The sequence below is a fragment of the Poecilia latipinna genome, unplaced genomic scaffold (assembly GCF_001443285.1).
Source record: "Poecilia latipinna isolate Pla-1442-1.1 unplaced genomic scaffold, P_latipinna-1.0 Scaffold157, whole genome shotgun sequence".
In the NCBI taxonomy this organism is placed as follows: domain Eukaryota; kingdom Metazoa; phylum Chordata; class Actinopteri; order Cyprinodontiformes; family Poeciliidae; genus Poecilia; species Poecilia latipinna.
The window spans coordinates 863,609-881,954 of record NW_015112773.1 but is presented as its reverse complement, the minus strand read 5'-3'; the positions used below and the strand labels follow the sequence as shown (position 1 = coordinate 881,954).

General features: G+C 38.8%; 2 protein-coding genes across 3 annotated transcripts in view; one reads left to right on the top strand and one right to left on the bottom strand.

Annotated features, from left to right (window-relative positions):
• LOC106945718 (huntingtin-interacting protein 1) overlaps window positions 1-11,597 on the bottom strand; it is a 61,484-nt gene extending 49,887 nt beyond the window's left edge. For both annotated transcript variants that reach the window (XM_015029607.1, XM_015029608.1), the window contains exon 1: window positions 11,242-11,597. In XM_015029607.1, the coding sequence (XP_014885093.1) occupies window positions 11,242-11,373 (132 nt within the window). In that variant the 5' untranslated portion in view covers window positions 11,374-11,597. The remainder of the gene's footprint in view (window positions 1-11,241) is intronic.
• A 3,173-nt stretch (window positions 11,598-14,770) lies between these two features.
• bcl7bb (BAF chromatin remodeling complex subunit BCL7B b) lies at window positions 14,771-17,924 on the top strand. Its single transcript, XM_015029606.1, has 6 exons — window positions 14,771-14,949; window positions 15,417-15,492; window positions 16,671-16,758; window positions 16,894-17,052; window positions 17,145-17,248; window positions 17,394-17,924. Exons 1-6 carry the CDS (start codon window positions 14,837-14,839, stop codon window positions 17,463-17,465), a joined length of 612 nt encoding a protein of 203 aa, XP_014885092.1. The 5' UTR covers window positions 14,771-14,836; the 3' UTR covers window positions 17,466-17,924.
• The last annotated feature ends 422 nt before the right edge of the window (window positions 17,925-18,346 follow it).

Here is an 18,346-nt window from a genome sequence, read left to right as displayed (position 1 = left end):
AAAAAAAACAAAAAAAAAACAAAAAGGGTTTTTTTCCCCTTAAAAAAAAAAAAAAAAAAAAAAAAAAAAACTAAGCTTTTCCAGAAAAACAAGAAACATACCACTTCCTTTCTCAAACTCCCCACTCTCTGTATTTACACACCATGCATCTACTACAATAGTTTTGATTGTTTATCTAGACAAATAAAAACAATATTTATATTCTCAGCTTCTAAATAAGAAAGACCCCTGATTCAGAGATTGCATTTGACTCTTAACCAAAGCCCATCCAGTTCACTAGAGGTCTTGGGCCAGGCAACAAGACGTCTGCATTCAAACATGCATCAGATTATTATTTTTCAGGCAAAACTGAAGATGCTGCTTTTTTTGATAAGGGAGTTTTTATTCTGCAGTGCCATTTCTGTTTGCTGAGGCTGCCTGCAGCAGTGTCATCTCATGGAGCAATAACATCGATTTCAAAGTAGGGCTGGGCGATGCAACTTAAAAATAAAGTCCAGATTTTATGATACCAAATCCAAATTTGATTTTTTTTCCTCACTTTTTCCTAAAAAGAAATCACAAAAGAGAAAATATTTCCAAAAATTCTCTTTTTATTTTAATCATTCCTTCTGTCAAAGCATCGATTGATAATGTGGCTGTTTGCAATACGTCATTGTCACTTTAACATTCAGCCAGTTAGATGAAGTTTCACTGCAGCAGATGTTCACATCTGACAGACTACAGTTACAAAGCTGCTAAAGGTCACAGAAAGCAATAATGCTACAGAGTCCAATGTGGTAATATTTTGCAGCCCTATTATTAACCATTTATTTCCTGAAGTCAAAGGTAAGGGCGCTCCGTTTGTGTAGACCAGCTCTGATCTCAGCAGTCACAGCTTGAATCAACATAGTACAGGCTAAACATACGGGGAAATACAATAACTTACTTTTTTTTTTGAGAGTTTTTCTTAAAGATATTTAGAAAAAGATAATGTCAGTGTGAACATTATTTCTGTCATCAGCAGCATATAGAAACCATACTTAGTTTATAAACTATATTTCTGGAATAACTAACTTTAGTAAATATTCTTCATAGCAACCCATCTGACACTTTGATAAAATAATTTTCCCACTCATGGTGTTATCCAGTAACAAAAAGTAACTCAAAAAAAAGAGGGTAATGCTTAATTTACCCTATGGAGGCAATTCTGGGTAAGTGATGCCCCCATCTGGTCAAACTGAGATGTTTCCATTTTGAGACCATAAATTGCAGTACTATTCTGAGTCTGAAGGTTGTGACAGATGTTATCCAACATCTGTCACAACCCCAGAATATCAAAGAGCTTTACATACACAGAGAGAATCACAGCTTATTAAAAAAAAAAGGGAGGGGATGGGAAAGAGAACAAATTCTGCTCCAGAATATTCACTATAACCAGAGTAAAGCTTATCGTTCTAAAACAGAAACATCCTTAAGATTAGTTTATCTTTGAGTTGCATCAGCACCGTGCCATCTGATTACTTATTTTTACTTTAATTTTTCAATTTTAGACAGGCCGGTTTATTCTGATATAGTAAAAATCATCATCAACTAAATTCTGGATCATTCATCAACTTGCAAGATTTTTTTTTTTTAAATGCAGTCACTGTGGCACAGTGCTCCAACTCAGATTTCTGCACATAGGCAGAAAAAAAAAAAAACTACACTTAAATCTTTGACGGCAGCAGTGCATGCAAAACGACTTTAAGGCTTGGTTTATGAGCGACAAAACAAAACATAAAAGCTCGACTGATAACTGAGCATAAAACTGTTCTACATAAAATATTGTCAATTGCCAGCTTTATCTACAGGGCAACCATATCTGCAACATACTGGAGGATTTGTGGAGAGAAAACCTCTCACCCACCTCTTCAAGAGGCAACAATACCAAACAGCTACATTGTAGAGAGGTGGATTGAGCCAAACTGTCATTAATGAAGAACAAGATCAGTCTTTTTTTTTTTTTTTTAAAGCTGTTGCATGCCAAATGTCTGCACATTTCCAATTTCATAGTTGAGTGGATGATGCAGTTTGTGACATATTTTTGAAATGAAAAAGTCTGTACTGTGAAACATGAACACTTTGATGAGATCCACCCCTCCTTTAGTCTGATGAATCGGGCAATGTGACTCAACCACATCTCCAAAATTTGTGACCACCCTTTTCATGTTTTCTATTCTCACTTATAGAAGTAAACATGGCGCAACGCTGCTCTTACTGCAAGTTTGCACAGCAAGAGCTAAAAATTAATCTCTTTGCTCCAGCTCTATTCTCCATCTTCTATGGTTACAACCCAAGTCTGGTGTGTTTGGTAGCCATAAAATGGGAACATTATGGCCAAAAATATAAAAGAATGTTGACCAAAAAGCAGGACAGCACAGCTGATCATAAGATAATTTTATTAGTTTAGATGTAAATTTCTATTGGTTTAATTTAACACATTTCACAACACCACACATTTTTGCACAGTTTAAAAGACGTCTTGACTGAGAAGCTGGCCGAGGCCCAAAAAAAAAAAAAAAAAAAAAGTTTTTAGCGCTGGCATTCAGCGCTAAAAACTTTAAGGAATTCACTTTAAGCAATACCAGGTTGTGCTGACAAAACTTTTTGCTGTCAACATTTTTGTTTAGTTTATTTTTAAAAAGTCACTGAAAATAGCTAAAGTAGCACAGAGGTTTAGGACACTGCTTAAAACCGCATCTTCCACAACATGCCAAGACATGGCTTTGGTTTAATCAGGCAAAACGAAAGGGAGATAGAGCAAGACCTTTAACAGATAACAGGAAGGTTGAAGATATTGCAGCCAAATTGCTCCCTTTTATCCGTTTGCCAAAGCATTCTGGACTTCGAAATCTTGGCTATGTTTGAAAATTTCAGAATCAAGGTAAAGAACTACAGCCTTCAATTACAGGAAGACAGCTGTTTAAATAATGTGAGGTAGGCTAGTCATGCTAATGATTAGCATGAAGATAATATTCCAATAGAGTAACATTTTTTAACTCTTTCATTTTATACCTTTTACAGCAACTTCTTTTGTATACAATGTGACTTTTCCTTTGTCTCCGACAGGTTTTGAAAAAAAGATTTTCAATGCTGTTCTTACGTCGTTATAGTAAAAAAAACAAGAAATCAGAATCACCTGAAGTTGGTATTGATATATTAAAACTACACCAAAACAAGTTCTACATTTTAACAGTAGATTTACTTTCATTTTGTAAGTTAACCGTTTTCTACCATTGCATGTTTGCATTTGTATTGTGTTGTCTGTGAATATTTTTTTAATTCTGTATTTTTAAACGCAGAACCACAATCTTACAGGAGTATGGTTGTGTTTACCATTTACACCCATATATAATGATGATAAAAAAAAAAACGGACAAAATTTGATTACATCTCTTCACCTGCAAAATCCAATGAAATCCAATGCAAAAGCGATTTGGGAGTTAATCATTTTGTTGCCATTTTAAAACCGATGGAGAAAACACGAGAAACATCCTGCAAGCAGGAACATAACTAAATCTAGCTTAATTGCATCAATCTAAAATGCATCATGCACATAACTGGGTTGGCATCTGACCTCGCCGAGTCTGGGAAAAAAGACAGAAGACACTGAGGCAGCTTAAAGCCGATCAACAACAAGTCGCCGGGATCAGTTTTTTTAAAAACCTTGCCAATCTCTCCTGCACAATCACCAAACAGCTGACTAGCTGAGGCCAGGCCAGCCACCATGATCAATATGCTTCTCATTAGGCCGCCGGGACTGCTACACATTATGCTTCGGACCTCTCAGCAGACCGCCTCCAAACAATGCCAACTATTTTCTGCCGAGTCTCTTCACTTCCTGGTACGGCGTGGGCCCTTCACCAACCGCTGTGCATTTCTCACATGCAGCTGTCCCACTCCGTCTCAGTCTGGCTCCTCACTCTCAAACACTCCTTAAAAGAGTTTACCCACCTGGAGCAAAGTTTAGGCCAATCTCTCACCATGTTTTCAAACATGTCTTCAACTGTTTGCATTTCTTGCATTTCATTGCTCAGTTATATTATACACATACAAGGTTTACCCAAGACAACTTGCTAAGCCCGGTGGTTGGGTGTTAGGACAGTCATTCATCCAGGGCCCGTCATGTTTTTGAGTTAAAAAATGTTTAAAGTTGACACGAAATTTGAAAATATCACTTGATAATCATGTGTTACTGAAAGATTGGAAGATTAATACCTGAACACCAACTATAAAGTCTTAAAAAAATGCTAACATTTTAAAAAGATTTAAACAATGCTTAGTCTGGTGGGGATACAAGTAAAGCCTGGTGGCCCACCAGGCTTATAATACACTGGGGGAAACATTGAACACATACACCAAGGCAACTAGAACAGTTTTTTACACTAAAACTACATTATATAACCTTAACCATTTACATGTTGGTTGGAACTGGATATAGACCAAATGAAAATAGAGAAGGATTGATAAATTCTTGGAATTGATTGGTTGGCTGGGTATGGAATAGGCTGGTTTCTTGGAATTAGAAAGTTGGTTGGTGGGCTGGAAGTGGATAGGTGAGATTCCAGAAAAAAATAATCTCCCCAGTCTCCAGCTCCACCTCCCAATGGCCCGTTCTGTGCTTCAATCTCAATTAGCACACACCTGTGCTGTACTTGAAAAGAGCTGGGGCTGAATAAAGAAAAATGACGGGATGATGTTTACGCTTCCTTCATGCGTCACTCACCTCATACGCTCTTTCCTCCCTCAAGTATGGTTTTTGACACTTCATAGTTGCACTGATGCAGGCCTGCCTCAAGAATGATTCACTCTGATCAGTGCGACTCAGTTAATCTAAAAAATAATTTAATGAAAAAAAATGTTTAGCAGACTGAGGATTTTCTGATTTTAATCATCTCCTCCACATTAATCTTCCTCAAGAAAGCAATACCTGTCATAATTGTGTGGGTCAGTTGCCTTTGTAAAATCAAATCTTTTTTAAGGGGGTTTCAAACAAGTACGGCATGTAAAAACGGCAAGTCTTATTTTAAGACAGTGGTCTCAAACTGTGTTCCTCAAGGCCTGGGTTCTTGCAACTTTTAATTGTCTCTGCTTCAGCACACCTGGCTCCAATATTAGCTCATTAGCAAAGCTCTGTAGTGCTCGACTGCACGCGAGTGAGGCAGCTTCACCATTTAATGCAAGTGTGTATGAGAAGGGACACAAAAGTTTCAGGACTCTGGCACAAGAGGACTGCAGTCTGATTGTTACATTTATACATTTCAATCCCGCATCATCTTGAACTGTAATTTTCCTCCAAATATAGATACATGGACTAAGCCACCAAAATAGCAAGCTACAGTCCTGGATTGGTTGCTTGGTCTAATGGAATTGGTTGATTAGTGAGAATCAGATTGGCATGCAAGTGATTGGTTGGTTTCTTGGATTTACATGGATGATAGTTTGTTTGGTTTCCTATAATTAGATAGTTGGTTAGTGGGTTTGAACTGGGTGGTTTGTTGGTTAGAATTAATTAGACTGAAATAGTTGGTTGGACATAGAGCCAAGTTAGTTTCTTGAATTAGTTAATTGAAGGGTTCAAATTAGATGGTTGGTTAGATGCAATTAATGGTTTGTTAGAGTTGGATAGCTGGTAGGCTGGTTGCAAGTGGATTAAAACTAGATAGACATGTGGCTGGAAGGTTGAGTTTACAAAAATATTTTAATCAATTAACTTTCTCCCATTCCGATAGATTTTGCTGTATGTACATAATTGGTATAAAGGACTCTGTGCCTACATAATGAGGTGGATGAACATGTGTGAGGATACCCAAGTCGATCCTTCATTACTGATTAAGCAAAATTCCTCAGCATAACTTGCGGCATGTTTAAGACTGAAAAGAAATATGCTCTATCAAACCAGCTCCACGAATTGGCGAGCTACGCATTTTCAGACGACCTTTGCCATCATTTAGGTCATATAAACAACCTTTCATTTTCAATATTAGGTGCTGCAGACTACACAACAATCTAAACTTGAGCAATTCACAAGTTAATGTTTAACAAATCCTAACATATGTAGCAGATTCTATGCAAAATGAATGTATTTAGTCTCTGTTTACTACAAGACCACTTGAATTGAAGCCAGATGTGTTATCATGAAACAACATAACACACAAGAAGAAGGTTTCAGTCTAACTTATGACCTGCAGACAATGAGTCCACACTCCATCACTGTCTTGCTCCTTTTCCACTTTACAGAGCCGTAAAAAAAACAAAGAGGAGCCCAAGACCAAAAATAATTTGTTAATCAAAGCCATTGTTTGAGCCTCCAGGGATTCATCCGTGCACTTTGTTCCGCTTACAAACCCGTCACTCATGTCCAGCTTTATCATTTCACACACAGCCAGCACCGGGAGGCAACAAACCAACCACCTGCTGTTTGTGCTGCCTCAGTGCTTCTGGAGGCCTCGCTTTTCAGGTCCCCACACGTTTAACCGAGCCCGCACCTCGTGTATGCGGAAATTCCTCCATTGCCTCCCGGCGTCGTGAATTGCAGGATGTGGAGGAGGCGGCGAAGAGGATTCGAGACAATGAGGGACTTAGATGGGGGTTGAGGTAGAGCGGACAGGATGATTTAAAAAAAACAAAAAAAAAAAAAAAAACACAGCAGTCAGTGCAGATCGTGTCTGGATCCTGTGGAAATGCTCCTTCCATGGACAACATAGCTGCTAGATTACTGAACAGAACTTGCTGAACTTCCTCTTTTTTGGCTTAAAACATTTGTAAATCAGCCTGATTGTTGGCAGTTTAATGAGATCGGGAGACTTGGCCGTACACAAACAGACACTTGATTCTAAAACAGGCAGTGTTGCCCTGAGTATGGCCAGCCAACATGGGAAGAAAAAGTCAGGCTGTCTAAATTTAAATCCTTAATTATGTAACATACAATATGGTGTCGCTCAGCGGCTCACGCTCCATAGCCCAAATGGTGCCCCAGAAGTTTTCCCAGAAGCACTAATTATGGTCCATATCATTCCAGAGATTACCGCCTACCCAGCCAGTCTGGGAGCTGGCATCCCTCACGTTCTGGAGCAGAGAGATAAAGGCTGTAAAATAAAAAACCAGCGGCGTACAATACTAGCTTGTTATTTGTGCTTCTCAAGGGGGAATAAAATCTGAAGCAAAAACCAAAACATGCAGTGACATAAATATCTTCTAAACTCTTAAATTAGAGAGGGAGCTGCTATTACGGGGCTAAACCTATCATTAAAAGCAAGTGAGTGCTATCTGGCTTTCCTGGTTTAAGCTTTTTATAACCCGGCATGGACTCCATGACAAAGAGGATTTCAAACACCCCACGGTTGTTTACCCAACTCTGAGAGATAGGCGTGTAGTTCCCAGAATGGGTGTTTTATGCGGCAAAAGATTTAAAGGACAGTGTTTGATTTACTGTGTTTTTTTTCCCCCCTCTTAATAGACTAAAACATGAGTAGTAAAAACAGATAAAGAGTCATAGCATTCCTTCATAAAAACAGGTGAGGATAGGAAAAGCCACAACAAAGTTTGGCAATTTTCTCAGTGCTCCTTAAAGTGATTCACACCCACTTCACATTTTTGCTACATGGCAATGACAACATTAAAAAGAAGAAAATAACTTAAGTTGAAGAAAAAAGGAGGCATAGCTTTTTTAATTCTCTCTTTCACAAGTACTGTCTTCAGAGTTAGCATACACTTCTGAGTCATTACTGGTCTGGGAGTCAGTTTGGGTGTCAGCTATCCTAGTAGAAAACAGCCCCTGCTTCTACGCTTTACTTCGGTTATTGAGAAACGATTGCTTGCTGGAGAGGTGGACTTTGTTAAAGTTTTAAACGACTGGATTTGATTTTACCCAACTGCTAACATTTGGCCGTAATGTACCGGCTCTATGAAGCTTACCGATAGTTGTGCTCCCTGTAAACAACCCAGGGGGGAGTAAGGCCATGACTTCACGGTCAGCAAATAAACTGTCTTAAACATTCATCTTGCTACAATTTTAATTGCTCAATATTGGGAAGTGTGACCAACACGAATTGAGTGGCTTCATTCACTTACTCTGCTGTCATTGCCAAACTACATCTCTTTGTACGCACACTGCAATTCTAAAATCATCGTTCAACTCCCCCTTCCGTTTGTTGATTGGCTCAGTTAAAACCCAACCGTAGAAATCCAGCTCAATGGGAGAAATCCCAGATGGAGGATAGGTGGGCGCAGTAGTTTTTCAGGTTTGCATTTTTTCTTTGCCGATCGTAGATTGAGCAGTGCTCTGTGACATGTTCAAACTTGACATATTCATTTCCAACTTATCTCTGCTTTAAATCTCTCCACAACCTCATCCCGGATCCATTTGCTGCGTTTCTTGGTCGTGACATCGTTTGTTCACCAATTTTCAAGCAAACCTCACAGAACATATGGAGGGATTGGGTGACTTCTGAAGACAATTCATTTCATTTTTGGGTGTCAAATCGAAGACCAAATTTTAAAAGTATCCTTTCTATTGCTCACAAAATCGCAATACATGAGGTTGAAGGTTGTAATGTGAAAATATGTCTAACACTTAAAGGATATGGATCCCTGTAAAAGGCGCTGTATATTGTAGGTGAAAGCCTGTGACCCAGCAGATTTAGGCAGCTTTGGAGCACAACAGATCACATAAGATTATCTCACTGATCCACAGTGGAGTAGACGGCGGATCCATTGATTCCTCCACCTCCTAGCGCCGCTGCAAACCCTCAGTTAGACATTAACCACAAGAATGAATAAGGACAAAAACTACCTCTTTATGGGAGACACGAAAGAAAACATTTTAATTTTTAATGACTTAAAAGAGAAAACTGAGCTTATTAGTCAAATAAATAAAAGATGATAAATTGTGAGAAATTACCAAGTAACAGGAGATCTGTTTTGGTCGTCTTGCTATCGTCTTTCTAACCTGCTACATAAAAGTTGATGAGCTCATCACACGTCCACATGGTGTGATCTCAGGAGCTTGGCAAGTGACCTACTGACACAAGCTTGACTCAGGACACTTAAAGCCAACCCTGCTCCTCTAATCCGAGCAGCTTCCATCCCGTCAGGTGCAGGGACGGGAGACGGAGCGCTAGGAGAGGGCTGACATTGTAAATTGATTGCAATCACAGATCTGCAGTTGCCAAAATAAAAACCTGCTGAAGCACATTCAGGAAGCGCTGACAGGACTGGGTAGGAGAAGCATGTTGCAGCACTGTTGTTGCAGTTTGGCTACATGGATTCATCTGACCTACTTTCTCCCCAACTAACGTGCGTGGTCTGAAGAGAGGAAGGGAGGCCTGATGCAGACAGAGGGCTCTGAAAAAGTAATTGTCATCCTTGTTAAGTCGTGAATATATTTTTGCTACCCACTTCTTTTTTTAGAAACCTGAGCCGAATTCATGATTACTCACTTAAACAGAGCACGTCTGACAACATGAAGGAGGCTAAAAAGATAAAAAAAACTCCGATCTGAAGAGATCAGATGAGTATGAGGTCAGTGACATCCATCAGTAAGGAAAGAGTTGGAAACTAAGGTTTTTGGGTCTTGAGCAAACCATTCATTATTCACAGTGTGAAAAACTGAATTAGAGATACACAATTAAAAATTGGTACTATGAAAATAATTGAGATTTATTGTAATAATGGTAAAAACTAAGGGTGTTCGCAAACCTAAAAACAAATATAAATCAATTTGAAAATAAACTTAAAGTTAAATATTCTGTGCTGAAAAGTGGTACAAGTACAGTGCATCATGTAACTGGAGTAATCAAGTAGTCTGATAAAGTATTTCAAGAATAGTTTGCTGCGCTCTGACTGTATGGATCCACACAGTCCAACAATCCTTTGTCACCAAAGATTGCAGCATCATGAATTTTATCATATTTTTCATGATGGAGACCATTTTGAGTCCAAATCACCCACCCTTACATGGAACAGCAGCGAATCTTCTCAGAAGCAAGTCTTATCAAAATTACTCCCAGGAGTGCATCAATGATTCACCCAGAGGTCACAGGAGAAACCAAAACAAAAAACAAAAAAAAGTCTAAATCACAGCAGGTCTCACTTACTACAGTTTAAGATCAGAGTTCATCATTCGACTGGGTAAAAAAAATTGCCTCCATTGGAGTTTTCATGGTAAACATTATATGATGAGACAGAAGTGTAGCTGTGTAGGATGCATGCATCTTGTTAGATCTGGTTAGATCTGGTTATTTCAAAAGAATAACGTTATGCCGACTGCCTAGCAGGGTGGTGGTTCTGCGATGGCCCTGGGCTTCAGAACCAGGATCTTCTGCTCTCTGGCAATCACAGTTGGGTTGAGAATCACAGTTGGGTTGCACAGCAGGAATAAGATCCAAAACACACCAGCAGGTCCGACTCTGAATGGTTTCACAGCATCTACTGCTAACTGGGAGAGCAGGTCATGCAAAGTAGATCTCATAAGATCAAGTAGAGTATAGCTATCTGATTCGCTTTAAGCCAGGCGTCTCAAACTCCAGGCTCGAGGGCCACTGTCCTGCAACTTTTATACGTGCCTCTGCTGCACCTCACCCGAGTAGAATAATTGGGTCATTAGCAAGGCTCTTATCTACACAAGGAGGAGGTAATTAAGCCATTTCATTCCAGCGTTTTGTACCTGTGGCACATCTAAAAACTGCAGGACAGCGGCCCTTGAGGACTGGAGTTTGAGACCCCTGCTAAGCGATACAGACGCTCTGTTCTCCGTGTAGCATGGACATCAGCGCTTCTTCCATAATTGACGTACATGATCCAGCTTCATGGTGCTCCAGCTCCTTCCTGTTCCTTAACACACACACACACACCAGATAAACTCCAACGCACCGTTATCTGAATTCAAAAGGCCATTGACCCACATTTCAACAGCTCTTTTGTTGTACAGTGCATCCATTTGTGTCTGCTTTCACACACACGCGAAAAACAATGAGGATTCAAACACAGACAGTGGGGTGAACTGACTGAACATGAGTGGGAGTAATTTCTCTTTTCACCATCTCAGCCAGGTTTATTAACTGAGCTGACAACAGACAGCGCGACATGACTGCTATTATTAATCCTCCTCCCAGAAACAGCACAAATAAAGCGGCTCCCAGATGGGACCTCCTCCATCCATCCATGCTTCCCACGCGTTCATCCAGCCCCACAGCAGATTCCCGTCTCCGAGTTTCTTCCTACCTGCCCTCTCTCAAAGTTTTCCCTCTCCAGCTCCAGGCTGTTGGCCCCTCCAGTCCGACGGATCACTTTGGGGATAGCGTTGGGGACTTGCTGCATGGAGCTTTTCACTCGATCCATTGCGGGTTGCAACATAAAAAAAACAACACGCTCACACGGGTTGGAAACCAGAAAAATAAGACAAAACTCTCCGCCGACTAAAAGGTCGAGGCTGTGGGAAGTACAACCCGGGCAGCAGGAACTATGGCGGGCAGCCGTCCATGCTGCTGTGGAGGACTCCCCGTCCCGTTTTCACTGGAGCACTTTCTGCCTTCCAGTCAATGACAGCAGCAGCAGCGAGACCCGCACCAAAAGAAAGCAACCGGGCTTACAACAGGACGCCACTTCCTGTTTTATACGTTTCAAAATAAGAGCTCACGCAAGCCAAAACACGATGTGCGGTCAAGGAATGAAATATAAAGTTTAAATGTTAAAAGCTCTAAATATACAAATGAATATTTCAAAATAAATATGGCAGGAAATTGTGTTTTGTATTTATTTATTTTTTTTACACTGACAGTGATATAAACAAGCCTCAGTCTTAAGTCTTCTTAGGGTGTCAAACTCCAGTCCTCAAGGGCCGCTGTCCTGCAATTTTTAGATGTGCCTCTGCTGCATCACAGCTGAGTAGAATAATTAGGTCATTAGCAAGGCTCTGGAGAACTTATCTACACAAGGAGGAGGTAATTAAGCCATTTCATTCCAGCGTTTTGTACCTGTGCCACATCTAGAAACTGCAGGACACTGGCCCTTGATGAGTGGAGTTTGACACCACTAGGTGGTTTGATAAATCAAATCACATTTAAAAACAAGTGTTAAAGCAGCCTGAATACAGTTGAATGATTTACAAAAAGCAAAACAGTGTCTATTTATATACTTCACACATATGCACAACTTTAAGTTGGTCCATAATATGAAATAACATTAAAACTACTGAGGTTTGTGGTGATGCAAAAAGGGAAAAGGTTGAAGAGGTGTGATTACTTTTCAAAGACACTGTACAGTACAGGAGATGATAATCTGTGGTCAATATCTGCCTAAATAAAGTGGGCTTTTAAATAATGACAAAAATTCTGTTAAACATTTCAATTGAGATTTTGTTAAATGGCTTTATATTATTCATATGTTAATTATTTTTCACAATTTTTTGCCCCTGCTTCCATCTCTTATAACCTGGACTGATTTTCATGTTTTGAGGCTTTCAAACACAAATTTACATTCTTAATAAAATCAAAAGAAATGCACTAAATGTAGCTGCAAGTTCATAAGCTGTGAAATACATTTCTTATACTCTGCTGTAGTTTAACTCAAAAAAAAAAATTAAACATTTTCGTGCCTGTTATCAATTGTGATCATTTTGACTTCAGCAGTTTACATGAATGTGATTCTTGGTATATTACTGTGTAGAGGAGTCCTGTTTTCAAACTTAAATACGGGCCACTGATCTGGACGCTGGAGCACAAACACGGCACTCAGATTAACGAAGGCCTTTATTGACAGAATCCTCACAGGAACGAGCAGGCCAACACTGAAGGTGCCCTGACAGCTTTCAGCGGCATGAGGACTAGCCTTGCCGTTATTTGGATATTTTCTCTGGCAACGGTCTCTGACTCCTCCCAGAGTTTCCAGCCACTGGCTGCAGCCCCAGCAGGATCCGCCCACACTGTCGGAGACATGTATAGACACTCATTAACTCCAGCCTCAGCCCGGACAAAACACACTGCCTGGAGGCTGATTATGAGTTAAAAAAAAAAAATACTACCCAGCCATTAATTTTTGTTTACCAAGGTAATAAACATTAAGTACTATGACACAGAGTGTCATATAGTTGGGAGGTTGCATTTTTACTGTGAAAACGTATCTGACCTTTGGCTTAAACGTTTGCTCACTCTACAAAAATATTATTTAAAACATATTTGACAATAAAACAAAAATAAAGAAAAAAGATATGCTAAAGCCACCTCGGGTAGACTTTCTGTAAGCTGGTCACTGTCACAAAATTTGAGTTTTTGTAGCATGACAGGAGTACCACCAAGTAATTTGCGTCAACCTTTGCTCTGAGTCACCAATTTACAACAAACAAAAGCTTGGTTGGTTTGCGTGACCGAATGCTGTCCTCTGCTGGTCACAATCACAAACTACAATAACGTGAGTTTGTTTTTTAATTATCAAAGGAGACAGTTTAGTTGCTCCATAAGTTAAAAGTACAAGAGCAGGTGGTACACTACTCACAGAAACCTTGTGAAATTTATGGAAAATTTTAAAAAAAAGTTCATGCTGCAGTGACATATTATGAAAGTAGGGCAGTGAAATAGAAGCATGTGATGATGATTTCCTCATCTCAATCAATGTATTGGAACAAGAGCCAACAACAGTGGTTGGTATGCTACAAGATACAATGTTAATGTCTCAGAATGTAGCCAAAGGTTGTCCAATTCTATTTATTTCTGAGTTTTCCAGTCTGTTTGTTACAACCTCTAAGCTCAGTGGCAAGTCTGCCTGATCCATCCGGTTTGAAGTCTCGCAGTCAGACGGTATTGTCGGTCAGTTGTTAGGTCTTGCCTCGGTCTTATGATGTCAAAATGTGACAGCTCTGATTGAACCAGGATATTTACTGGTCAATTCATGGATCAGGCGTCTGTGGTGAAGTTTGTCATGAATCTGCTTGTTGAAGAACATCAAGTTGTGCAAAAAGAACTGAAACACCGAACAGCTAGAAAACTAGAAAAAAACCTGGACAGGCTGTCAGTCCGTCACAGATACTGATTGCAATGCTCCACAAAAAAATGTTTAAACCTTTGGAGCCTTTTTACATGTTATCATGTTACACCAACTTTGTTGTATTTTATTGTAATCGTATGTCACAGAGAAACAAAAGGTAGCTCATAATTATGAAGTGGAAGTGATACAAGTTTCAAGTCGTTTTAAAAGTAAACCTGGAAAGTGTACCATCTCTTTGTATTCAGCTCCCCTGTTAAATTCATTGTTCATTTGCAAAACAGCTCAAGCCGATTGACACAGATAAACCGTGAATGTCATCTGTTTAGACTACAACACCACAGACTTTAAATTTCTGAAAACTATGTAACCGTATTCTGTCTTTTTTGTTGTTGTTGTTAAAAAAAGAGAAATATCCACAAGGTTTTTCATCAGCTTTTTCATTGTGATGTATTTTTAAAAATCCTCTCATACTGAAAAAAAAACGTTAAATTTTTTAATTCAAAATGTATGTTCTGAAAAAAAGAAAGTGCACTATATAAGATGTATAACATGAAACCTGGTTATATCAACACAACTGAATGTTTGATTTTAGTTAGGGCACTACTATAATATTATTTGATGTATTTCCCTTTAAGAAGTCAGCAAAGAAAACAACAAAACAAACAAAATTGGAAAATAAATAGCATAAAAATGTCTTTGCTCTCTCATTACAGCTGATAGAGTAATACGAAAAGCCATAAAAGGAGAGAGAGTGAAAGTCTTTTAATTAAGTCTCGCGAGATTACCAATGTTACAGAAGACTGGGGCTTGGTCTTGAAGTTTTCAGATGCATCTGTAGATGAATCATAACAGCACCAAGATGTCGGGACGATCAGGCCGAGCTGAGACCCGAAGTCGGGCTAAAGACGACATTAAAAAGGTTCTGGCCGCCATCGAGAAAGTGCGCAAATGGTATGTGGGCTATCTAAAGGACAATATGGAGGGGAATGTTTAGTGGACCGCTGCCTGCTATCTTGCTGCGTCGCTCAACAAACTTCAGTCGGAAAAGTTAGATGATTGACAGGGCTTCGGGCCAATCAGCGCCTCTGGTCGGCAGGAGGGGCGGGGCATGTTGAGTTTTTCCGCTGAGAGCTGTCAATATGGCTCCAGCAGCTTCACATGCAGCGGGTTTCAATCCATTGAACTGCCCCGTTAGTTTCTGAATAACGCCAACAGTAAGCACCACCGAAAAGGTCACGATTTATAGCCTGTAGCCGAGACTGTCAATGAGCGCATTAAGTTCAGTTATATTTGACGTGGACAGAGAGAACGCGCTCAGCATATTTGATCACTGACTGATACCCGTCGAGCAGATCATGCGAAAGCTAAGCGCGTTCTGAACCCTGATCTGATGATAATCAAATGAATCTGATCCACAGGGAGAAGAAATGGGTGACAGTTGGAGACACGTCTTTACGCATTTTCAAGTGGGTTCCAGTAACGGAGACAAAGCAGGTGTGTGGGCCTCCGTCATTAACAGTTACTGCTCCGACTGTGGTATGGCAAGCCATCATTGCATATAGTCAATCCACAATCCTTTTCCTGATCACATTAGATACAAGTAATAGCATCCCACATAGCAACAGTGTTTCACACTTATAAACTACAGGCATGACATTGTGATGCATAGAAGATGAGGTGAAAAACACTGACTATATTTTTACTAATGATGGATATCACAGTAGTATGAATTTTATATTTATATATATATATATATATATATATAAAATATGAAACATTCCTTAATATGTTATAAGTAGCTGTTTTAAATGTTGGTCATTCTGTTGGTTTAGTAATCTATCCATACTGGTAATTGAATCTATCCATTCAAATGACCAGAATGGATAAATTTTTAAAACATCAGTTCAATTGTCCTCATCAAAAGTATCGTTTTATGTTTTCTTTTTCTTTTAACTTTTATCCTAAATTAAGTTTGTCTTAAATGTGTGTGTCCTTCAGGCTAAGTTCACCTCTCCAATTTATGTACCTGCAGATGTACATTTTTCTCTGTCTGAAATGAATATTCTGAAAAAGACAAACGCGTATGGCTGCTTTTTGGTATCTACGATGTGGTTGTTTGTAGCTGTGATTTATATTTCACATCCTGTGTGATCTATTTACTTAAAGTATCTTTCTTGATAGTTATAATAAAATTGTTTTTAAATATTATTTCAATTATTAGTGTGTGAAACTACTTTCAAGTGGTTAGAATAAAATATTTGGTTCTTTAATGAAGGCTCCAGAGGTTCGGTAAAGATTTTGTGTAACTGTATGTAGTTATACAAAATATGAAAATATTATTTCTCCTTCTATTTGATACATATGGACTATTTTGTGTTGATCTGTCACATAAAACCCTAATATATTACATTAAGGTTTGTGGTTGCCACATGAGGAAAAAAGTGCTGGGAATTTGAATATATTTCAATACACCATATCTGAAATGTATATTTCTTCAAGTAAGATTGTAGCACTTATATCAACCATCTATAGTGTAGACACGGACACTTTATGTATAATTTAAAATGCTTATTTTTACAGGAAAGAATTCAATTATATGCATCATACTGAAATATGTTTGCCACAAATTGTCTCCATCTAATATATATTTATAATCTATTTAAACCCATTAGATATTTCGCACCAAATCCAGTAGTGGAGAGGTCCGGGGTCTCAAAGATGTGGTGATTGAAAACACCAACTCAATGCTGGATTTCACCGGTAGGTTTTATGTTGGGTTTTAATGAGGGTAACAATAAAGCACACACTGAGATTTGAATCAATTGGAAGATGATTTTATTTAACCTCAAATAAGCTTGTTTCAAGAATTGAAGAAGTCGTGTGATATGCCCACAGATGAAAACAGCAACCAGAGTTTTCTGTCGGATGTTTATCAGCCAAAACTTGACAACAGCAGCAGCACATCGAGCTCGCAGCACGTCAGCCCTCCACATACCTACAGCCTGCGGGCCGAAGACTCTCAGCCGCCCATGCTCGGACAGGAGACGGTCGACGGTATGAGAGTTTCTCTTTAATCAACGGGCGCTCATTTTAAGGCCGTACACCTTGACAATCTCTACATTTATGTTGTGAACAATGTACTCCAGAGCCAGTACATTCAGGTCGGGAGGGTGCGGACGAGCCGCCGACGCTCATCAAGGAGGACCCGCTGACATCTGGAACTGCCAGGCGGAGAACTCCAGACACTCAGGTTTTGTACATGAAACCTATTTCAATAAAGAATGCAAATACTGCTCCTAATTAAATAAATTTCACATATTGAGCATCTGTTGTGTGATACAAGTTTAAAACATTTACTGTAACTTGACCCTTTCCCCCTCTCCCCCTGCCAACAGGATGAATTAGATGAATCGGGAGCACCGCCTTTAAAGAGGATTTGCACAGGGGAAAATAATGGCTTGAGATAGCTTTTTTTTTTTTTTTTTCCTATTCGTTCTATCCAAATGCACAACTTCCTTGTTCTTGGTTGATGTAAGATTAGCAAAGCTTTCAGAAAATTTCTGGTCCAGATATTACATTTCAGCAATTAGGGAAAATGATTTAGCTTTTTTTATGTTTAGTATTTAGTGTTTTGTTGTTTGGGTTGATTTGTTTTTAATTGAATGAGGACAGTTTTTTAAATTTTTTATATGTATGCAGCTCTGGGTATCTCACTTCAGATGCTGTAAACATTGAATTTTATATGTTGTACTTTAGTTAGACTTTTGGTATTCTTATGAATATACTGGCTAGCCTTTTTTTTTCCATGTGTAGCTTTCTGCAGATTGATGTTTAAATGTAACCTTAAGTTTTTAATTTGATGTTTCTTGTGATAAATCTTATGGTTTGTTTCATTCAAGAATAAAGTGATTTTTAAAAAATCAATAGTTTGCTTTTTAAAAATAATTCATACATTCTGTAAACAAATACTGAGTGGTATGGTTCTCCCCCTGGGATGTAATCTGTTCATGGGTGCCACTGGTGCTTTAAATGAAGAAACATTATCAGTTGTGTTTCATAAGTTTTAAATGCATTTCCAGAAGTTGATGTCTGTAATTTTGACGAACTAAAAGGTTATATTTCACCAATTTTTTCCAGTTTTATTTTTTGTGTGTAGTTCTAACTCTAAAATACCTGAACCGATTAAACTTGAACTGGATTCCAGACTAAACGCATATATAATTTTTTTTTTAATGTGCAACTTAAGATTCATGAAACTTTTATTCTATTTATAGAACATTTCAATAGTAGTAGAAGAACATTACATTATCCTAATACATGTGAAGACTGGGCATATCAGGACTGTATT

Bases quoted from the DNA above. Each gene is read 5' to 3' on its own strand.
- bcl7bb (XM_015029606.1), top strand. From the start codon at position 14,837: ATGAATCATAACAGCACCAAGATGTCGGGACGATCAGGCCGAGCTGAG. The intron at 16,759-16,893 runs GTAGGTTTTATG...ATATGCCCACAG, and splicing joins CTCAATGCTGGATTTCACCG to ATGAAAACAGCAACCAGAGT. The intron at 17,053-17,144 runs GTATGAGAGTTT...AATGTACTCCAG, and splicing joins CGGACAGGAGACGGTCGACG to AGCCAGTACATTCAGGTCGG.